This window comes from Schistocerca serialis, chromosome 2 (assembly GCF_023864345.2).
Source record: "Schistocerca serialis cubense isolate TAMUIC-IGC-003099 chromosome 2, iqSchSeri2.2, whole genome shotgun sequence".
Classification (NCBI taxonomy): domain Eukaryota; kingdom Metazoa; phylum Arthropoda; class Insecta; order Orthoptera; family Acrididae; genus Schistocerca; species Schistocerca serialis.
The window spans coordinates 1028341222-1028365881 of record NC_064639.1 but is presented as its reverse complement, the minus strand read 5'-3'; the positions used below and the strand labels follow the sequence as shown (position 1 = coordinate 1028365881).

The 24660-nt window shown below is 41.7% G+C and overlaps 1 protein-coding gene and 1 non-coding gene across 3 annotated transcripts in view; one reads left to right on the top strand and one right to left on the bottom strand.

Moving 5' to 3' along the window:
- Positions 1–24660, top strand: part of LOC126458448 (EGF domain-specific O-linked N-acetylglucosamine transferase) — a 146212-nt gene that overhangs the window by 46457 nt on the left and 75095 nt on the right. For both annotated transcript variants that reach the window (XM_050095512.1, XM_050095511.1), the window contains exons 4-5: positions 2187–2335; positions 17166–17329. In XM_050095512.1, the coding sequence (XP_049951469.1) occupies positions 2187–2335; positions 17166–17329 (313 nt within the window). The remainder of the gene's footprint in view (positions 1–2186; positions 2336–17165; positions 17330–24660) is intronic.
- Positions 21380–21456, bottom strand: Trnat-ugu (transfer RNA threonine (anticodon UGU)). Its single transcript has one exon. It is a non-coding gene; the product is annotated as a tRNA-Thr (tRNA).

The window sequence follows — 24660 nt, the reverse complement described above, 5'->3', positions numbered from 1 at the left end:
CAGTTTTTCTGTAAATAGTGTCTGTCCATAGTACAACTATCTCACTTCCCTGTGAAATAATAATACTTGGCATTGCCAAATTGCGGTCCTAATAATATGGCAATAATTTTAACTTCTCCATAAATTTTCAACGGGTTTCTCACATAATCTACAACTATCCTGAGCACACCACGCAACATGATGTTCTTCATATCAGTGACTGCTTCACAGCCTGTGCCATCTGGATCTTTTCTAGCAACACCAACTTTTCTGAATTGCACAGGTGGAACTCTCCATGCAATATATCCTACAATTCTGTCACCCTCCTGGCCTCAACCTTCGTTAGTCATTGTCCTTACCAATCGATGCCCTTCCCTGCTCCCATTCCAGCACTAGACAGCCCTCTATTCCACTAACACACCTTCAGTCTTTGTACATCTCCCCTTTTCCGCTACCCCTCTCCCCCTTCCCCACCCACCCTCTCCCCAACTTCCGTGTAACCTCCTGACTGCACCTAGCTGCCCTACCCTCTCTCCATCTCGTCCATGTATGGTTCCACAAGCAGCACTTTACCATTCCCCAACCACTATCCTGCTATCCCTCCCCCTCTCTGCCCCAGCCTTCTCCTTACCCCCACAGTCCGGTTGCCTTTCCCATCATGCACTGCTGCTTGCTGTCTGCTTTGCGTGTGTGTGTGTTTTGTCTATTTTTGACGAAGGCCTTGTTGGCCGAAAGCTCACTCTCTGACAGTCTTTTTGTTGTTCCTATCTGCGACTCAGCATCTCCACTATATGGTGAGTAACAACTACCCTTTTCATAATATTGTTACATTCCATCCAGGATTTTCCATTGTTAGACTATCGAGATGTTTCTCATATTTGGGTATATTCCCTTTGGATTGGTAGTATGTTCTACAGATGAAGAATGAAACTTGTTACCATTGTGTGAAAGTACCACTTTGAGACTTTCTTTGAAGTGTCCATTAATAGTTGCGTTGTTCAGGATGGCATATGACATTCACTGCATTCGTCACACTGTGTGTGTCTTCAAAGTTTGTCGTGAGGTCACCTGCAGTTTTAAAGGACTGCTCCAGTTCCTTAGTCATATTACCAAATGGACACTTTCAAATAATTGTATAAATACTTCCACTGTTTTAAATGAGATACCAGTAGTTTTGCCCTTTTTTTCTAAAGAAATATCTAGATCTCTGAAGAGATCACTGAACTCCACTTGTGCCATATTGTGAATCAAGGAGGATGTGCTTAGAAAGCATTATGCCTCTGTCAACTAGATGGTGTTTTCATCTTCAGTTGAGGAATCTTTCAAGCCCACAGATAGACTGTCTGGAAATTTAGGAGCAGTATGCTCTTTGTCATGAGCTGCAGGGTGAATTGCAGAGCATAATAATATGTGCTCTGCAATACTTCTTCATGAAGACGCCTTTGTTTATGGGGCAAATAGGAATCAATATTACAATTGGCAGACTCCATCCAAACCATCAGCAGTCCATACGGCATATGGCATCCTTCTCCATTCATTCACTTATTGAGGGTAAATGAACACAAGGTACTCATTTTTTTATCCTAGTCCTCTATCTTAAAATCAAAATACAATAATTACTCCTTTTTTATAGGAGATGTAACTGAATTCCTCTCAAAGCAAATGTTATACTTCACTGCAAGTATATCAGTTATCTTCATTTTTAAGACATTCAAAGGACAGTATTGTGTTGGCCTATTAATAGTAGGCTGCCAGTTGGAAGCATAAAACAACACAATTCTCATGATTGTACTCAGAGAATCATCAAAATGTAACCACTTTATTATAGCAGTTATTAAGAAATGAGGTCCCTTTTATGGCCAAAATGTGACTGATTACTTTGTGAAAACATGCAGAGCATGTACCCCATCATGTGGTGATCTCGTACTGTCAGAATTCAGACATGCCCAAATAGTATTTCCAAGCACCAGTATGTGGGGCTCAATGTTTGGTAATACAGGTATGGCTCCAGATCAGAAACTTGAACTAATAAGCAAATTTTAGCACCAGTTTCAGTTTCAGTGGGACACAATTAACAAAGTTTATCTTATTTCATTTTTACATTTTGCATGTCAAACTGTGTAATCATTAAAAGATGTTTAATGAGATTAATCCTAACTTTAAAAGTATTACATGTATATCTGTATTATTTTTCCATTTGTTTGCAGGAGGATTCATCCTTGGAATGCTCAAAACACTTGAGATTTTGTAGAGGCCGTAACTTGATGATCAACTTGACTGATTTAGCATCTCGATCTGAACCATTACGATACAAAATGGATGTCCTGAAGCCTGGTCAAATTGGTGGATATTGCAGGTAGTTTTTGACAAAGCTACACTTGAAAATACTCCATTCCAGTACACCAACAGTGCATATAATTCCCTCCCTCCCTTCCAGTAAACCAACAGTGCATATAAATCCCTCCCTCCCCCCCTCTCTCTCCTCCCCCTCCCCCTCCCCCAAACCCTCTTCTGAGAAACTTGTAATTTTTTTCAGTAGGTATTCATTGTCCAGTAATTCTTACCCATGTGTTTTATTTTTTATTTTTGGCTATTGCTTTAATCATAATAGTTTCATTGCACTGATGTGTATAGTTAGTTACATATCTTTACTAATTTTTCATTTACTTTCTTTTGTATTGACATCAATTTTGATTTTGGAAGTTCAGTATTCCTCCAAAAGAGCCCTCAGCTACAAATAGCTGGGTGCATATAGAGTGATCAGTTTGACTAAAACAGTATCCATCACATTTCTGTGATTTTCATTGTGTTCTGTAGCCTTTTAAAGGGTAAATGAGAAAGAAAGGGGTACACAATAAATATAGTTACAGCTGAAACACCTACTAGCAAAACAAAGTACTGCAGTTTTTTACAAAGCTATGAGTATTGAAGGAAGTGCATGTAGTGTCTCCCATCAAAATATCAGAAGCCTGTGAATATGAAGAATTAATTTCTCACAGCCTTACAGGAAAATGAAAGGATAGATGGAATAGCAGCAGGCTTATTGTGCATATCAGAACATATCACAGAAATTAATGAAACTAAATAGATTCATCTTTAAGAGGAAATGAGAGTGGCAGTAAATACAAGAGTGGAGTTAAGTCCCAGAACCTTCAGGTTAATGAACATTGTATCAAAGAGATGTTTGAAAGCTGTGCCACAACAGTGGATCAGAAGCAAACGAGTGTGTAACACTGACTGGCCACCAACATGAAATATCTTAAGTTTCATAATGCATCTACGAGTAAAAACAATTTTAATAAGATTATGCAAATTTAAATGGAGAATCATTGTTTGTGAAGAGTTTAATGTTGATTTTCTTTCAGAAAATATTTATTGAGGACACACAGAGTTGTTGATGTTTCAGCTTTGGATTATTCGCTATAGTAAAATTTCCAACAATGATTGAAGCACATGTTACAGGAGGCATTGACAATTTGTTTATGAAGCTAGTTTGTCAGTAATTGATATTATGAGAGCTCCATGGTTGTCTTATAAGATGTGTTATAAAAACAGCTACGAACCTCTAATTTAAAGACATTTTTTGTTTAACATCTTTTATTGTCCCTTGCTATTACTGGTTTTGTTCTTTGGTTCATCATCAGATGGCTGTATTACAGAATGAACTGCTAAACCAAAAGTTGGTTGTTTTGTAAGTCATGGTGTCAGTGAACATGTCTTGATAGCTTTGAAGGACTGCATTTTCATTATTTTCCCTCTAACATGCAGTAGCATCACGTTAAATATATCCCCATGTTATAAACACAGTCACAATAACACAGAGCAATTGGTGAGTCACCATTAGCATGTTTACTGTGGTGTCACCGCCAGACACCACACTTGCTATGTGGTAGCCTATAATTCGGCCGCGGTCTGGTAGTATACGTCGGACCCGCGTGTCGCCACCATCAGTAATTGCAGACCGAGCGCCGCCACACAGCAGGTCTAGAGAGACGTCCTAGCACTCGCCCCAGTTGTACAGCCGACTTGCTAGCGATGGTTCACTGACAAATTACGCTCTCATTTGCCGAGACGATAGTTAGCATAGCTTTCAGCTACGTCATTTGCTACGACCTAGCAAGGCGCCATTATCATTTGCTATTTATCTTGTGATGCATGTACCGTCAGACCGATGTTCACCAATTATGGATTAAAGTTAAGTATTCCAGAAGCTACGTACCTTTTTTGCTAGTCTCTATTCCTTTAACTGTTCCAGACCTCACGCCAGCCTGCGTGAGCTTAAACGCGTGCCTTTCGGCTTCCTCAGAGTGGCTTGGTTGTCTTGCCCAGTCCACAAAAGTTGGCGACGAGGATGGGATAACTTTTGTGGACTGGGCAAGACAACCAACCACTCTGAGGAAGCCGAAAGGCATGCATTTAAGCTCACGCAGGCTGGCGTGAGGTCTGGAACAGTTAAAGGAATAGAGACTAGCAAAAAAGGTACGTAGCTTCTGGAATACTTAACTTTAATCCATAATTGGTGAACATCGGTCTGACGGTACATGCATCACAAGATAAATAGCAAATGATAATGGCGCCTTGCTAGGTCGTAGCAAATGACGTAGCTGAAAGCTATGCTAACTATCGTCTCGGCAAATGAGAGCGTAATTTGTCAGTGAACTATCGCTAGCAAGTCGGCTGTACAACTGGGGCTAGTGCTAGGACGTCTCTCTAGACCTGCTGTGTGGCGGCGCTCGGTCTGCAATCACTGATAGTGGCGACACGCTGGTCCGACGTATACTACCAGACCGCGGCCGATTTAAAGGCTACCACCTAGCAAGTGTGGTCTCTGGCGGTGACACCACATTTACAATGAACAGTGTGATACCACATATGCTTCTCATGTTCTACAGTGCGATGATGTGTTTGTGATATCAGATTGTTCATTGTAAAAGTGCTACTGGTGACTCGCCCTTTACTTTGTGTTTTTGTGATTGTGTTTATAATAGTGGGACATGTTGACCATGATACTAATGTGTGTTACAAGGAAAATAATAAAAACACAAGCCTTCAAAGCTGTCAAGACACATTCACTGGCACTATGGTACTAAAAAAAAAAAAAACACCACCTTCTGATCAGCAGTTCATCCTGTAATGCAGCCATCTGGTAATGAACGAAAGCTCTCAACCAGTAATAGCAGTAACAATGGTAATTCTCACTTCACATTTTACCCTTCTGCTTGTATTCAGCACTGCTGGGGTTTGTTTGTGTGGCAGTGGTAGTCTTGAGTTAATAATTATACAAAGCATACAAAGCAATATCACTAGGTTTGTATGCAATAGAAGAGCTGCATGATGGCAATATGCTCAGCTTTTCCCTCAGTGAAAGCAACCACATCACTGTATTGTTGTGGTGCATCTGAGGATTCTTGTGTTACTCTGTTTTGGTTATTATATATTGCAGACTTTTCACTATTGTCAAGATATTTTCACAGAATTGGAGATTATTCGGAAATAAACCGAACAAATCATAATTGCATTTTTTTCTGTTTAATCCTTCAGAGACTATATTCCTGAAAAATCCCAAAAATTGTGTTAGTGGAGTTCAGATTCGCCCTGTGATGCCTAGATGCATGTAACATTGTAGGCAGTGGAGCAAAAGAGACAACACTACATTCATAAATTCATCATCTACTCAAATTCTCAGTGTGTGTTCACATCTGTTCAGCATATCTCTGTTCCTTACAAAAGCAGGGGAAGAACATGTCATTTTCCTGTTTTTGGGGTGTACAGGAATTCAGGGAAATGAGTTAGCTGATTTTGCTCTAAAGATGCCTCTAATGGAAACTGAGTGACATGATTCGCAGTCCCTTTGTATCCCCCTGCTCTGTTCTGGGGCCACGGGTCCTGCTGGAATGTAAATGGGCCATGTTAACAGGCACGAGAGCTCCACTGCCTGTCGCTGGATTCGAACATGCGTCCTCTTCTGGGTTGAGGAAGAGGATGATGGGGATGTGTCTACAGATGGCTTCTGATGACAGAATAACAACATTTACTGGTCAACTGCAATACATTGGTTGTGGGCCCTGTGGGCGAGATTTGCTTCTGCTCGTAATATTCTCAGTGATGACAAAGATGCCCAGCAGACACTCACAAGCATGCCTGCTGTGGTGACTGTAGCTGCAATCCGCTGCCTTGGCCACAGCACTCTGACTTTGTTGGGTCATACTGCGATGGCTGGGACCACACACCGCAGGCCTCTTTTGTAATGTGGCCGGGGGAGGGGGAGAGCAGTGGTGAGTCAAATCAGTGCCCTGTCTCAGCAACCGTCCTCAGCTGCGGCTGTCTGGTGTCGGCGGGCCAGGGTCCCTGGCTCCAGCCCCAGTCACGGCATTTGTGAAGGTGGCATCCCTAAATGATGGTGACAGTGCGTTACGACAATGCACACCCCAAGCAATGACTCCCATGACAGGCGGCTGCCTGTTGTTGGTAGCGGCGTCACTCTGGTGCCTCCTTGACAACAACCTGCATTACAACGATGACTGTCATGAGGATTATGATGGCAGTGATGACTCTGAACTGGTGGTGGCGCTGAGAGACACAGGCTCTGCGTCACCCCAATACCTCATGACGGATGATGATGGTGAGTTGGCTGCCGGTCCTTAAATATGGCTTTCTGCCACTGATGTCTGCAATGCTTCATCCCCAGTAGGTCAGTGGAATTTTATGGTTTCAATCAGCTGGTATAACTGACCTGATTACTGCCCTCGATGTTGACATTTTGGTGTGTAGCGAACTGCTTCTTGTCATGTCCACTAGTGGATGGTGACACATCATTCTCCTTCGTGTTGCTTAACTTAGCACTCCGTCGACCCACTTATGTCACGGTATCATCCTTCACATTTTAACAAACTTAACTACTGTAAAACTTCTACCTTTAACTAACTTAATCACTCTGATCATTTGACCCTCTACACTGCCCCCCTTCTACAGAAAGAATGCATCCCCATATTCTGTCTCTACATTTATTTACATTCGACTCTCTTTACATGGTTTTGAACCCTCTGCCAATACTGGACTTGTACCGTATTTACACAGTTCACTGCCTTTGAAATTATATATTGTGGCTCGTCACTACTAATTACACCATAGTTCTCCCTTTTAAACACACTGTTCCTTGAGCATACTTGGTCTTTGCCTTCATGACTGTTCATTCATTACACTGCCTTGGGGGGAGTGCCATTCTGTTTGGTTTGACAAGGAATACACCAGTGGCAGATGCTGATGAACCAGTGACTACCAATTGCTGCTGCTGCTGCTGCTGCTGCTGCTTCTGTAGCTTTTCAAAGCCGAACAAACACTAAACAGTGTACATGAGTGGGCATCCAATAAGAAACTAACACTAAATTAAAAAGAAAAAAAATGCTGCTAACTTCTATGTCTGCAAAAAACCACACTATAACAACTTTAAGTTAAACGATGAAACTATAGAATGTGTAGACTACACAAAATTTCTTGGTATGCATGTTGACAGTCAGTTAAAGTGGGAAGAACATATTAAAATACTTAGTAACAGAATCGCTACTGCATGCTATGCTCTTAGAATTCTGACTGCAGTGTCTGATACTACATGTATCAGATCTGTATATTTTTCTTATATCCACTCTGTTATTACCTATGGAATAATATTTTGGGGAGTCAACTGTAAAAATATTCAAATAGTTTTCAAATTACAGAAAAGAGCAATTCGTATAATAACCAAGAGCGGCAGTAGGGCTCACTACCTTGAACATTTCCAAAAGCTGGAAATCCTAACTGTCCCCTGTGAATACATTTTTCAAAGTATTATGTATTTTAAAAAAAAATATTGACTGCTATGTAAAAAATTCTTTAGTACACAGCTATGAAACTAGAAACCAATACAATCTGCACCTTGAGAGGAAAAATAAAGTAAAAACTCAGCAGAGCTTGTTGTACAATGCTGTTAAATTATATAATAAATTACCCCAAAATATAAAAGATATAAACACAATTGGAAAGTTCAAAACAAAACTAAAAAAATTTTTATTATATAAAAGTTACTACGTAGTGTAATTAAGCCTGCATTGTAATACACAAGGAAAATTATAATATGAAATCCAGAATTGTTCAGTACTATAAGAAAATTACATAAGGATATAAAACTAATGTAAGATACCTTAAAAACGTGTGTAAATATTAATTTTATGTGTATAAAGTGTAGGTATATTGTATTGTATTTGATTTTGCTGACGAAATCCACACAATGTAAATTGTTACATGGATTAATAAAGAAATCAATCAATCAATCAATCAATCAAATGTCCCATGGTAATATGACCATGTTGGATGGCAATGATCTGATCCAGAGAGGTGAGCAGGTCCTTGTCATTGGTATCACTAAGGAATGAAATGTGTTCTGGGGGTAAAACTGAGGAAGATAGGTCAGGTAAGTAAATTAAGCAGTGGACCATGCTGAAGGCTATGGTTTGCTTTATCATAGCTGGTAAGTGGAAAGTTGATTCAGATACGTCACATTGAGTTCCATTGAGTATTAATCCTTGACACTGCAGAACATTTGTGTATCATCTAAGTTGCCCCACTTGTAACATGTACAAATAACGACTATTGGCTCTGCCACCGAGTATAATCAGTGCTGTCCTACCCACTGGAAATATTCCCCCTCCTATGACAATACTACCGTAGGGCATTCCATGACCCCTTTTTGGAACAAAACAATGTGAACTTCCAAGACTTCAGCACTGTATGCACCAACTCCTGTGCAGACATTAACACTTGATTGTGTCTTTCTGGTGCCACTAGTAAGATTTCCTGTACGTTTTTAGCTGGACATACTTCTGCAAAGACTCCTGTACTACTGGTTATGCACGTACAGCATAGCACTCCAAGTAGCAGTATCTACAAGTTAGTGTATTTGTTTGCTAACTTCCAGGTAAGCCCCCTCTGCTGGCTTGTAATGGTAGCCAAGCAATACTACTCCCTTGTCAGTTTAATACCCCCAAAGGTTCTGCTCCAACAGTTTGCATTTCTTTCAAACACATCACCAATCATTCTGCTGGTAGTAGAACTGATGTAAGGTGCTGGTACATGGCAGACAACAGTGTTTACTGCAACTCTGCAGTTTCAGTACGAGTATCTGTCAAGCCATCAGCAAGATTGCATAGTAATGTGGCAATCATTAACTGTGCATTGATGTTGTTCAACCAATCACGAATAACACACAAGTCTCAATTGGTGGTTCCAGCAGGTGACATAATATGTGACATTAAAGTAGCGACCAAGTCACAAAGCTGCCAAGTGTTGTTCAGCACATCACTTTCCAAATTGGCGAGCTGGGTTGTGTGCAAATTCACTGCCTCTTGGTTGCTTTCCACCTCCAGACTTCCCGTAATGCCTTATTACAGGAGCTAGCTATGACATTCACATTGGCTGTATCAAACACTGTCTTTAGGATCCTATCATCTGTGTCCAACCATCCTCTTTTCTGTGTAATCCACAGGATCAACTCCATAATCTGCCACAGTTGCACCTACAACTTTGCAAACTCTGATCGTAACAGACAATACTCTCCTTGTATACTGTTACGCCCTGACTGATTACTCTTCATGTTGTGCAGTTTCCCAAACATTTCTTCTAGTCTCCAAATCTCATTCCTGAGAGTTCAAATGTTGCAATCTACCCTTGATGTCCAGAGTGATCTGACATAACCATATCTGTTGGCTTGGAAAACATGACACTTCCTGACACTGAATGTACCTTCACTGTTTCAGCTACGCACCCATAGTACAATAGGCCTAACACAATAAGACTCCACACTACATCCCTACTCCATGGACTGAATGATATGCTACTGTATGCTGCTTCCATTGTCTCCCATCCCAGGGCAGGAATGTGGGTCCTGTGGGGAAAGAAAATTCTAGTGTCAGTCCTACGTCCCTGCTCTAAGTGTTAGCAAATACTGATGATTCGCCATATTATTCTGTTTCCCTCACTTCCGTTTTCTCCTCCTCTTCTGTCATTTCTCTCCACCCATCTAAGGAAACTGGGACAACATGAGGCAAATTGTCCATACCCCTTGTAAATTGCCAAATTTGGTTTATATGGACTATGAAAGGGTGGATGGGAAGTTGCAATTTAATGTTAACCAACGATGTTATATCCATAACGTGGTGAGGGACATTGTACTGTAACACGAACTTCTTTGTTTTCCCATTTATCACACAAGGATTCATTAACATAATTCAGAGTGCCACATGGTACTTAGGTACAACTGCTTCCATATAATGCAACATTTCCTTTTTCTCTAAAGCCTTCGTATTCATCTTTTGTACTTGTCTCCAGATAAGTTTCACTCTCCTAGTGAAGTCCTTCACTGACGAAATGTCTCCTCATGGCGTGGCTTTGCAAAACTCAAAGGGCGATGGCATCTCACACCCAAAAATTACTTCATAAGGGGATAACCCCGTGCTGTGGTGAACTTTTGAGTTGTATGCAGCGATGACGTAGGCCAATAGGAAGGGTGTATCAATTTCCAGTAACCTCTGTAGTGTAATTTTCTGATGGTTAAGTTTTGCTCTTTGTGCACACGAAACCTAATTTTTCATGTGACAGTCCACATCCTGCCTAACATCATCCATCAATAAATCTGCGCTACCCTTCTTTCCATTGCTCTTCAACCCGAATGTCCCACTAAAATTGAATGATGCACTTACCTCAACACGTCATCATCAAAGCTTTGTGGTACCACTAACTGTGGCCCATTTCTTGTTATCCAATTCAATACTCTATCCTCTGTGCAGAACTGCTGCTCTGTAGCAAACCACTGACAGTCTGGGTAGCACTTTGTGCTGCTCTCCATTCACTTACGTCAATGCCTGTGCATTCCATAGTGCATACCTTATGGCTGAATCTGTCCACATTAGCGTGTGACCTTCCTTGGCAGACGTGCAACCTCATAATCAAACTCGCTTAGCTGCAAGGCCCATCTCAATGATCTACTCATTGAATCTTTAAGTCCCAAAAGCCACTTAAGTGCTGCATGGTCAGTCACCACTTTAAATCATCTACCATAGACGTAACAACAAAAGTACCCAGTTCCAAAAATCACTGCAAGCACTTCCTTCTCCGTAGTGGAATAATTTTGTTCAGCATTACTGAGCTGCTGTGAAGTGTACGCAATAGGGTGTTCGTGTCCATCTACTTCCTGACTCCTGACTCCTTACTCCTTAGTGCTGACTAGTCGACAGACCCTCCTGGCATTGTGCAATTTGCTGTAAAGTCACCGTCTACTTTGTCCTCATTTAACACTTCTAAATTCACAACTGGGGTACTGCTAATCAAGGGAAGAACTTCTGCATCCACTTGGAAGTTAACCTCCCCCACTCAAAAACTCAACACTCCAACACCGAGTGAATCTACACACCCTCCACTACACACTACACACTCAATGTCCATTATGGTGCATTTAATCTATTTGCCCCAAATACTTGTATACTTCCAACTGATACCTGAGAACCTGTACCCAACAAAATTTTAGATAATTTATCCCCCACATAGCTGGTTAGAAAAAAGTCTGACACTGCTTTATTACATGTGCCAACTTTTACTGGGAACATGGCACAGTGAACACCCCATCCATGCACTGTTTAACTGCTGCCTGTAAAATCTACCCTGCGACTGAAACTTCTGTTGTTGCTGATTTCTGTTGCGGCATTGCTCATCCGAGTGACCAGATTTCTTACAATACCTGCAATGTTGCTATCTGCAGTCCCATTGTATTTGACCATTGCATCCACACTGAAACCAGTTTATATCTGTATAAACACTGTCCGATGTTCACACGACCTAGCCAATGACTCAGTTTCCACTATGACAATGCTGTATCCATTGCTTCACTCAGGTACTTAGGAAATTTCAAACAAACCTTTCTTGACATTTCTGGTTGTAACCCCCTCAAAAATGCATCAAGAGCAATCTGATCTGCTTCTTGCAAAATTACAAAGTTAACCCTATCATCATCCGTGAGCTCATAGGTGAGCTGCCTCCACTGATTTAACGAATATGGTCAGTGAAACTTTCAGTAGATTCATCCTGCTTACGGAAAACCCTAGTAAGTTGTCCTCAATAATATCTTGCCATGTTCTTCTTCCAGTATCTCTCTATTAACCCTTCCTGAAAACCCTCAAATGTTTTACTCTCCTTCAGATTCTCATTACCATAACATGTACTCTAGCAACTCCTGCTAACTTAAGTCTAGCAAAATATCATAAATGCTCCTTAATCCATCTTCCTCATTTGGTGGCTGTAGCCAAATTGTCAAAAAAGATAAAAATATCATCACCGTTTTTCCTTGAAAATGGGATAATCAATACTACAGGAGTGCCATCCAGGGTGGGTGGCTTGCAATGTGACTGTTCCCTCCCCACTGCTCTGAGCTTATTTTCCTCTATCTGTAATTTGTCTACTTGATCCCAAAGTTGCTCAATAACTTCACCAGCTGGAAGTTCCTTTGCTATGGCTACAATTTAATCAAGAGAAAAGTATACCCAAAGAGTGCAAAAAATGATCCAGACAAAAGACAGGAAAAGGGACAAACCAACAGGCTCAAAACCAAAATAACTGAAATTGGCACAGAACTTCCTTTGCTGCATGGCACACCATAGTTGTAGGTGCACCATACTGCTGACTATTTAACTCCATGAGAGCCGTCTCCACGATGCCTCAGCAGTCTTCCTGATGCCAGTGTAAACAGGCTGTGTTAACAGGCATGGGGCTCCACTGCCCATCTCCGGATTCAAATGTGGGTTCTCTGCTGCACGTGAGGAAGAGAGTGGTGGGGGTGTGTCCACAGATGGTTCCTTATGATAGAATAACAATATTTATTGATCAGCTGCAATACATTGGCTGTGGCCCCTCTGGGCGAGGTTTACTTCCACTAGTGATATTCTCAGTGGTGACAAAGGTGGCCAGTAGATGCTCAGCCGTACCCCTGCTGCACTGACTATAGGTGCGCTGGTGTAACTGGAATTTGCTGCCTTGGCAGTGGTGCTATGATCTTGCTGGTTTGTACCGCAGTGCCTGGAATCACATGCTGCTGCAAGCCTCTTTTGTGATTGTATCTGGGGAGGATATGCCAGCAGGTCAGTGCCCTGTCTCAGGGACCATCCCCAGCTGCGGCTGTCTGGGATCGGCAGGCCAGGGTCTCTGGCTCCAGCCTCAGTCATGGCATTTGTGGAGGCAGCATCCCTAGATGATGGCGACAATGCGTTACCATAACACACTCCAAGCAATGACTCCCGTGACAGGCAGCTGCCTGTTGTCGGCGTCCAATGGTAGTTACATTGGCGGCGTCACTCTTGTGCCTCCTAGGCAACGAACTGCATTACAGTAGTGACTGTTACCATGACTATGATGGCAGTGATGAGAGAATCAGAAAAGGAGAGAAGTAAAAAGACTGTGGACTCATTGGTTGAGTAGAGGGCTGCATAGTGCTGGAATTGGACCAGAGAAGGGGATAGGTGAGTGATGGACAATGACTTCTCTGTCTTGGAGGTTGTACCACTGTTGTCACCAATGTGTGAATCTGCTGCTGACTGTCGAAAGTACTGGTGCTGACTGTGATGGAATTTGTGACTACACTTGGTTCCTATGGCTCACAAGTCAGAAAACCAAGCACACTCTGAGATCCTGACACTTGCCCAAAGGTGAGTCTAGACTTGGGAGCTCATGTGATAGTAAGGTTTGTGCTCTGGCTTATTACATCAGATGCTATAGGTTGACTATTGTATGGAGTTTCACCTGTGCATAATTTTGGCTGCATGCAGTGACAGGGGTGGATCTATAGGTGGCAAGAAAATTGGTGAGGGCTTCCTCATACGGCATTGTTTGGATAACCTTCTGCATTTGTTTTGTTCTGCCTCAGAACTAGGAACTAGGTGAAAGGGAGCAATGCTTAGGTGCTTTATGCCATTGTGCCTCCAGAACTGTGTACATGTGGAGGCTGTTATTTTTACTTAATATGCACACTATGTGTTTTATGCTTGGCTGAAAACATTGTACCTATCAATCATTATTTTAACCTGTTGATTTGTAAATGGTCAAACAATGCCTGGAAGCTAGGTATATGTTCTATCAATATAGTTCTCATTAACACAATGTAGTATAGGTAATTAGGATAATTAGTACAGTTAGGGGTGCCTCAATCAGGTGTTTGGAAAATCTTTTGAATACAGCAGGCACGCTTGCTACTCTGAAGAGTAATCAGAATAACATATTAAATATGAGGAACTTCTTTATCTCCTAGTGTAACAGAAGTTGTAAATAGGCTCCACAAGAACATTTTTGGAGAAATACAGGCTCTTGACTAATTTTTTCAGCATCTTCTTTGGTCACAGTATTGGATGAAGATTGATATTAGACTGTGTGTTATTGTTGCTTAAAATCATGACTTGTACAGATTGATCTGGTAGGCTTTTTAATAGTAATCTGTGCTGTCCGCTGAATAATTGATATAGGTTTGATGCTCTCAAATTCCTGCGATATTTGTAGCTTCATTTGAATGGCTTGACACTTAGCTATTGAAGTCAAGAATGCTCTACAGAAGTGTGGTTGCACTGAAGGTTTTAATGTTATGTACATCTTAAAATCTTTTGGGCAACCTAGAGTGGGTTAATGCAACTTCTTATGACAAGTGCATTACTTGGTTGTCAATTTCTAACTCAAATAGAGTGAAAATGTCTAGTTCAGATATGCTAATTTCTGCCGACAAACTGCCTATTAGCAATGTTGGTGTATGAGCAACTTGCTTGTGCATCACTGGGACCTTAATTTGTCCTCTTAGTTATCACTGGAGGGTACCACTTGCCTCTCTTTACTGGAACTGATGGGTGCCAATGCACTGGTATGTGTACCAGCAAAATAATGACACTGCTGCTCTTGTGTCCACTTGCAATTTGATCTGCTGTTTATTGATGATTGCGTGGATCATCAGAAAATTAGAGTTCTGTGTGCTGTTGCTATTTGTGTGAAGGCTCAGTATGCCATGTGGTTGTTGGTGGTCACTTGCTGAGGCACATGCAGTTGGGTGGAGTGATTTTTGGCATGCATTGCACAAGTTGTAATATGGACTGGTAGCATGTTTTTCATAACAGACAGGGCATGATTTATGCAATTTAACATTATGGGGCTGTGAAAGAGCAGCTACGAGATAGCAAGTGACAGACAGTTTACTATATGCTCTTGTATTGTAGCTTTTACCAGAGTACTGATGGGCAAATTATTGACTTCTTTATGCTATACTGAGGGACTAAAGAATCTGAGGATGATGACAAAGACTTTATGTCCTCAGCTGTTCAACAATATTAAACACTCTACAGATCTGAACATTGTTTCCAAATATTTGCTGAGTGGAAGCAGTTATTTCAAATGCTTGGACTACATGTAATAGTTCTTCAAGTGACTGGTCCCAAAATGCCAAGAATTTAGCCATAACTTGTTTCTGCAGTACCAACATGACAGTAACCTCTAGAATTATGAGTGGCATTCAATAAGTAATGTAACATTTTTTTCTCGGCCAGTTTTGGTTGAAAAAATGTGGAATTTGTTTTGTGGGACATTGTGGACTATTCCTGCTTCAGTCCCTATAGTTTCATGTGTTATGATAGGTGGGGGCACTATATGTAGCCTTCAAAATGGCATCTTTAATGGAGGATGCTTTCAAAGCAGAGAGCTGTTATTGTGTTTCTTTTGGCGTAAAACTAGAACATCACAGATGTTTGTAGGTACATGCAGAATGTCTGTGGAGCGTTGGCAGTGAATAGAAGCACGATGAGTCATTGGACGAGACATGTCACTGCAACAAGGTCACATGAACCTGTCCAATCTCCCAGATGCTGTCTGGCATACACAGCTGTGGCTCCTGTAATGCTGAAACACGAAGACTCACTCATTCTTCTGGGACTCTGAAGAGATTATTCTGTTTGATGTCCCCCCTCATGGTGCAACTATCAACTTGAAAGTGTATTGTGCTACCCTCAGGAAGCTGACGAAATGACTTCAGTATGTTCATTGTCAGAAAAATGCAAATGAATTGTTGCCTCTCCATGACAATGCAAGGCCTCACACAAGTCAGCAAGGGCAGTGGTTGCAGTTATGTCATTTCCACTGTCTGTCTGTCTATTGTTATCATTGTTGTCATTGTTGTCATTGCAGTAATTATAACCACTGCTGCTGTTCCAATGGTTGCTTCTACAGTATGAGAAATTTTGGATCCATAATAATGAAAACTGTACATTGAGAACATTCCTCATAGACAATGTTTCTATTAGTCACGATAAAAATACGTATCTCTGGTGACTTGCATAGAGCAGCAAAGCTGCAAAAATCACAAGCTGAAGTAGTGAAACCATGGTAGCATGAGAAGCCAGAGCTGGAGGCATTTCAGTCAGCAAGAAGGGTGCCAAAGTATATCGGTAGAACAAGCAAAAATAGAAATAAGCCAAATTTGTTGTGAGCCAAGCCCGTAGTACCAATAGACAGGTAGCAAGTGACATGCTGGTGAGCCATGCATTACTTTGAAGTCAGTTACCAGTGATTGTACATTTCTTGCTTTGGTCTTGCTAGACAGTGTGCCCAGTGTACCCGCCACTGGCACCTAATGTGGGTGCGATCCAAAGGCACCAATCTAAACATAGCTCAAGTCTCTGCCTCTGAGTTAATGGTGACATCATAACATGAAGTTCTGAGATCATGTATAGGCATTAACTTCAACCTGCTACCTTTCCAACTCATTTCTGTATCACACTTACCTCATATCCATTCACTGTGAATTACTATCCTAAACACATATTTTGTCTATGTCTGTAGCTCATATGTGAGCCATTGTGGTAGAAGCTCTTACGAAGCATGTATGCACTGCAGAAGGCACTTACTTGAGCCTATCTGTGATGAAGATGCTTGTAATTATGTTAAATGTAATGCTGTAGACAAACGGCCCTCAACTGTAGGCTCAAAAATTTCTAAATATGTTCATTGCTTCTGAACATATTTTTGAACTACTCTTGTATAATACAATAAACAATGGTAGAACAGTAGCATTAATAATATTGTTTATAACCATACTGAATCATTTCATTTGATAGAAGCGTTCTGAAACTATTGTATGTCCTCAGGTTACATAATGAGAGGCTGCAAGCTGAATGTGATCATATAAGTCCTTTGCAATCGTGGGGTCCTGAAATTCGCTACTTCACTGAATTGCCCAGGAGACCAATCACTGATGATGACTGTGATGTAGTAATTGAAAAACCTACTTTCATTATGAAAATTGATGCCAGTAAGTGCTTGTTTGTTGTGTTCAGTGAATTATATGGTTTGTAAATTATTTCCATATCATATTTAGATTGTTTTTCGTGTGTTAAGTTTGTGATCCTTCCTTGGTTTATGAGGCTTTAAAATAAAACACCTGTAGATTATAACATCACAACGGTGAAGTGACTGTCGAAAATCAAATACTAAAATACATCAAAGACAAATGCAAGGACTACACTAAACACATTACAGAACAAATGAAACAGCCTCTAGTTTTAAAATGTTGATTTCTTTTATGCTATTATGTGATGACAGTAGAGGTCTGTGGTGTATGAATGTGAAGATTTATTTTATTTCTTGTGCTGTGAGTATGAGTATGGGTATTCAATTTTTTGCTGAGTTTAGGCATGTCACTTTCAACGAACATATAACTTTGCAATTTGTAGACACTGCCAAGATTTAAAAGGAGATTAATTTTGAAAGAGAGGTGGATATATGCCTGATGGCTTTGCACTGCTCATTTCTCTCCTGGCTCTAAGCTAAGCGAAGGCAATGTCTCAGCTAGGTGAAGATATTACCCAGAATACAATACGGTTTGCATTATAATGTGAACCACAACATTTAGAGTGCAGTCTTTGCGATATGAATGAACTGATTAGTTGATTGATTGTAACTTACTTCATTAATTTACTCAAACAAACAATGGAAAATCCAGGATGGATGTGAAGGAAAGTTGCTACTCACCATATAGTGGAGATGCTGAGATGCAAATAGGCACAAAAAAAAAAAGACTCTCGCAATTATAGCTTCCAGCCATTAAGGTTGACGAAGGCCTTAATGGCCAGAAGCTACAATTGTGAGAGTCTTGTTGTTGTGCCTATCTGCAACTCAGCATCTCTGCTATATGGTGAGTAGCAACTTTCCTTCATTAATTTACTGTTACTTTTCATGACATGTGCAGCGCATTTTAGATGATCAAGCATCCACATTCTAAAAATCTAGTTTCTAGCATTTGGTGGAGGGGGTATTTAGGCCCTAAAAGTTTTTACATCATACTCAATTCTTATTCTGAAATGAAAGTTTCAGAAGATGGTTCTGCACAAGTGCAACATAGAATTAACCTTCTGTCTCATTAAATTTGCTTTACTTCCATTGGATTAACCATATTTTGCAAAGTAGTAGCAGAACTATTCTCTTAGAATATGTTCTTTAACATTTTTCATTTCTTTTATACGCTCCTGGAAATTGAAATAAGAACACCGTGAATTCATTGTCCCAGGAAGGGGAAACTTTATTGACACATTCCTGGGGTCAGATACATCACATGATCACACTGACAGAACCACAGGCACATAGACACAGGCAACAGAGCATGCACAATGTCGGCACTAGTACAGTGTATATCCACCTTTCGCAGCAATGCAGGCTGCTATTCTCCCATGGAGACGATCGTAGAGATGCTGGATGTAGTCCTGTGGAACGGCTTGCCATGCCATTTCCACCTGGCGCCTCAGTTGGACCAGCGTTCGTGCTGGACGTGCAGACCACGTGAGACGACGCTTCATCCAGTCCCAAACATGCTCAATGGGGGACAGATCCGGAGATCTTGCTGGCCAGGGTAGTTGACTTACACCTTCTAGAGCACGTTGGGTGGCACGGGATACATGCGGACGTGCATTGTCCTGTTGGAACAGCAAGTTCCCTTGCCGGTCTAGGAATAGTAGAACGATGGGTTCGATGACGGTTTGGATGTACCGTGCACTATTCAGTGTCCCCTCGACGATCACCAGTGGTGTACGGCCAGTGTAGGAGATCGCTCCCCACACCATGATGCCGGGTGTTGGCCCTGTGTGCCTCGGTCGTATGCAGTCCTGATTGTCGCGCTCACCTGCACGGCGCCAAACACGCATACGACCATCATTGGCACCAAGGCAGAAGCGACTCTCATCGCTGAAGACGACACGTCTCCATTCGTCCCTCCATTCACGCCTGTCGCGACACCACTGGAGGCGGGCTGCACGATGTTGGGGCGTGAGCGGAAGACGGCCTAACGGTGTGCGGGACCGTAGCCCAGCTTCATGGAGACGGTTGCGAATGGTCCTCGCCGATACCCCAGGAGCAACAGTGTCCCTAATTTGCTGGGAAGTGGCGGTGCGGTCCCCTACGGCACTGCGTAGGATCCTACGGTCTTGGCGTGCATCCGTGCGTCGCTGCGGTCCGGTCCCAGGTCGACGGGCACGTGCACCTTCCGCCGACCACTGGCGACAACATCGATGTACTGTGGAGACCTCACGCCCCACGTGTTGAGCAATTCGGCGGTACGTCCACCCGGCCTCCCGCATGCCCACTATACGCCCTCGCTCAAAGTCCGTCAACTGCACATACGGTTCACGTCCACGCTGTCGCGGCATGCTACCAGTGTTAAAGACTGCGATGGAGCTCCGTATGCCACGGCAAACTGGCTGACACTGACGGCGGCGGTGCACAAATGCTGCGCAGCTAGCGCCATTCGACGGCCAACACCGCGGTTCCTGGTGTGTCCGCTGTGCCGTGCGTGTGATCATTGCTTGTACAGCCCTCTCGCAGTGTCCGGAGCAAGTATGGTGGGTCTGACACACTGGTGTCAATGTGTTCTTTTTTCCATTTCCAGGAGTGTAGTATATATTAATGTAAACAAGGTAATAATGGAGAAATTTATTAAAAATGCTCACACAATATATGTTACGAAGGTATGTTATTATGATAAAACATTATTTGCTATCAACCTAAAATTTACACAAGAATGACATCCTGTAGATTTAAAATGTGACACCTAATAAGAAATAAGATAGTCTAACACACCCTTTTGATGCAGATGCTATTAATAACTCGTTGTTATGAGTGAGGATCTCCTTTTGAGTTTTTTCAAAAACAGTGAAAGATATGCCTCTTAGGCATAAGAAGAATTTGGGATCTCTCATTAAACTAAAAGTAAATGAACTTCAAATATATGCACAGCAGCAACAGCACAAATTCTGTCAAGAGCATTAAACTCACCTGATACGTCTTTCAGTTCTGGTGAACTGAAGCTTCTAAACAAAGGCTTCAAGCATCTTATTGCTCTAAAACTCAACTGCAAGAGCACAAAAGACATAATAGCAGCTACAAGACTTACATATGATTTTGCCAAGCTAGATTCTAATGGAAAAAATCAACTTGGCATATAAAGCTGACAAACTCATAACTAAACACAAGCTTTCAGCAAATAACAGAATTTGTGAAAACATAACTCTCAAGCATATCAACGGTAAACTAACTGTTAACAAATCTCTCATGGAGAAGACAGATAAAGGATGGCTTGATTTAAATACATTAGAAAAAATACTTAGTGGCTGGTTGCTCTTTCAAATTATAAATATTATAATTCTACTACAGCCACAATCCTTACAATGTCTATTTTTGACAAGGTAGTGACAAATCATTTTGTTGCTTGTGAAAATATTTGCCTTTAAAATCTGTACATTTTTGTCTCTGTTTGAACCATTTCTGGAAATATTTTTCCACATAGATGTTGGTACCTCAAAAACGCGACATAAGGAGGATTCAGTGGCTTCTAGAGGTAATGAAATTGTTCTCAATGTTCTTTTTCACAAGGAAACAAAAAAGTAGTTAGACAAATCAGGTGAATTCAGGCAATGCGACATTAATTCAATGGTTTTCTTGTTTTTGGCAAACAAATTGTTGTATAGCATTGAGCTGTGACCGTTCTTTTGATTCCCTAAAATAGCGATCGTGACATTTCCGGTGTAACTGAAGCAACAAGTGATAATTTTCATGAAATGACTTTGCATAGGAACCACTGGTTGATTTTGCTTCATCCTGTAACTCCCACACAGTTGATTGGTGCTTAGTTTCTGACTCATGTGAATCTTATCAAGTTTCATTTCCTGTTACTATATTGTATAAAGATTATTCATTTATATGTGTATGTTTCAGACATGTCTGAAAGAATAGTCACCATGATGGATCGTGAAAGCTATGAAGAATGAAATTACAAACATCAGCTGTGTATGGGGCATTGAGAGAGTTGAAAATGTGTGGCCAACCAGGATTCGAACCTGGGATCTCCTGCTTACAAGGCAGGCGCTCTAACCCCTAAGCCACTGAGGACACAGGAATTAGCGCAGCTGCACTGACTTATCCCAAGCATGCTCCCCAGCAGACTCACATTCTCGACTTACTCCACACACTATGTAAGCAGTGCTGTCTGCCCATTAATCTTAATGCTTGTGGCAAGGCCTATTCTCACATGAGTTCAAGCATATGTGTGCATCTGCACAGAAATGATCCTTGGCTTGTGGTCACCGTAATTACATGTGTATGGTGTATAGTGTGCAAACTTTCTACACTCCAGTCAAAATTACTTTGTGACTGACAGACTGTAGTGGCAGGGGCAGTTTTTCCAGCGTGCAGGCTGCAGCCAGCCATGCTTCACAAGGCTCTGCATGTGCCTGCAAAACGGGCAACACAGCAAGCCCATGGCACTTGAGAAAGACCATGAGGGGATGGCAACTGGCCCCTACCACTCAGTTCGCTGAAATGTAGGTCACAAAGTAATTTTAATTAGGGTATACAGGGTGGTCCATTGATAGTGACCGGGCCAAATATCTCATGAAATAAGCATCAAATGAAAAAACTACAAAAAACAAAACTCATCTAGCTTGTAGGGGGAAACCAGATGGCGCTATGGTTGGCCTGCTAGATGGCGCTGCCATAGGTCAAACGGATATCAACTGCATTTTTAAAAATAGGGACCCCCATTTTTTATTACATAGTTGTGTAGTACATAAAGAAATATGAATGTTTTAGTTGGACCACTTTTTTTGCTGTGTGATAGATGGTGCTGTAATAGTCACAAACGTATAAGTACGTGGTATCACGTAACATTCCGCCAGTGCAGATGGTATTTTCTTCATGATACATTACCCGTGTTAAAATGAACCATTTACCAATTGCGGAAAAGGTCGATATTGTGTTGATGTATTACTATTGTGATCAAAATGCCCAACGGGCATGTGCTATGTATGCTGCTCGGTATCCTGGATGACATCATCCAAGTGTTAGGACCGTTCGCCAGATAGTTACGTTATTTAAGGAAACAGGAAGTGTTCAGCCACATGTGAAACGTCAACCACGACCTGCAACAAATGATGATGCCCAAGTAGGTGTTTTAGCTGCTGTCGTGGCTAATCCGCACATCAGTAACAGACAAATTGCGCGAGAATCGGGAATCTCAAAAATGTCAGTGTTGAGAATGCTACATCAACATCGACTGCACCAGTACCATAGTTCTATGCACCAGGAATTGCATGGTAACGACTTTGAATGTCATGTACAGTTTTGCCACTGGGCACAAGAGAAATTACGGGATGATGACAGATTTTTTGCACGCGTTCTATGTAGCGATGAAGCATCATTCACCAACAGCGGTAGCGTAAACCAGCATAATATGCACTATTGGGCAACAGAAAATCCACGATGGCTGCAACAAGTGGAACATCAGCGACCTTGGCGGTTAATGTATGGTGCGGCATTACAGGAGGAAGGATAATTGGCCTCCATTTTATCGATGGCAATCTAAATGGTGCAATGTATGCTGATTTCCTGCATAATGTTCTACTGATGTTTCTACAAGATGTTTCACTGCATGACAGAATGGCGATGTACTTCCAACATGATGGATGTCCGGCACACAACTCGTGTGCAGTTGAAGCGATATTGAATAGCATATTTCATGACAGGTGGATTGATCGTCAAAGCACCGTACCATGGCCCGCATGTTCACCGGATCTGTCGTCCCCGGATTTATTTCTGTGGGGAAAGTTGAAGGATATTTGCTGTCGTGATCCACCGACAACGCCTGACAACATGCATCAGTGCATTGTCAATGCATGTGCGAACATTATGGAAGACGAACTACTCGCTGTTGAGAGGAATGTTGTTACACATATTGCCAAATGCATTGAGGTTGACGGACACCATTTTGAGCATTTATTGCATTAATGTGGTATTTACAGGTAATCACACTGTAACAGCATGCGCTCTCAAATATGATAAAGTTTACAAAGGTACATGTATCACATTGGAACAACCAAAATAAAATGTTCCAACGTACCTACGTTCTGTATTTTAGTTTAAAAAACCTATGTGTTACCAACTGTTCATCTAAAATTGTGAGCCATATGTTTGTGACTATTACAGCGCCATCTATCACAAAGTGAAAAAAAGTGGTCCAACTAAAACATTCATATTTCTTTACGTACTACACGAATATGTAATAAAAAATGAGGGTTCCTATTTTAAAAAATGGAATTGATATCCGTTTGTCCTACGGAAGTGCCATCTAGCGGGCCAACCATAGTGCCATCTGGTTTCCCCCTTTAAGCTAGACAAGTTTCGTTCCTCGTAGTTTTTTCATGTGATGCTTATTTCGTGAGATATTTGGCCCGGTCATGATCAATGGACCACCCCGTGTATCAAATTTTGTAACTGGTGGCTACACAAATCATCTTCACTATCTCTCTAGCATATTGTCACATAGAAGAAGGTGTAAGTAGATGAATGACGAACACTAACTTCACTTAACGGAGGTTTATTCAGCACTTGCACATACAAGAGCACGGAGCGAACTGCCTCCGGCCAGAACACATGTGGTATATATACAGCTACAGAAAATTCCAGTACAATGATTCTTGCCATTTGTGGATACTTCTAGAATGTACTCGAACCGAATATAGAAATTAAAATTTTGCAGTTTAGGTGAGTTTTGAACTCACAACCCTCCATGCAACAGTCTAGTATCCAGCTTCTTCTGTGACATTGCTCCCTCCTTAAGAGAACAGCATCTTGGTGTTATGTCCTCCTAGTCCAGGTACGAGTCATTGGTCCTGCATACTCTGACTCCCGATGACTGATGCTCGCCCTGGCAGTGATTTTTTAGAACTTCCCTTGATGCTACAGTCTTTGTCACCTTTCTGCTTATTCCCTGTCACTGGAGCTTTGAATTTGCCCTGGGTTGCAGGATCCTCATAGGGCTTCATTTGAAGGACTTGGACTGTATCTCTGATCTTTCGTCGTCTTGTGTTGGGGCCGAAATCTTCAACTTCATAAGTAACATCAGACAACGTCTTACAACCTTATAAGGTCCAAAGTAGCGCCTTAGGAGCTTCTCAGAGAGACCAGACAAGGTCACCTGGCTGGTAGACAACAGGGCGCTGACTCACGTCGTACCTTCGGTGAAAGTTTTCTTGAGCCTGCAGCATGCAGAGTCAAGCTAATTGCTGAGCTTCCTCAGCTCTGGTTAACACCTGGGTGATG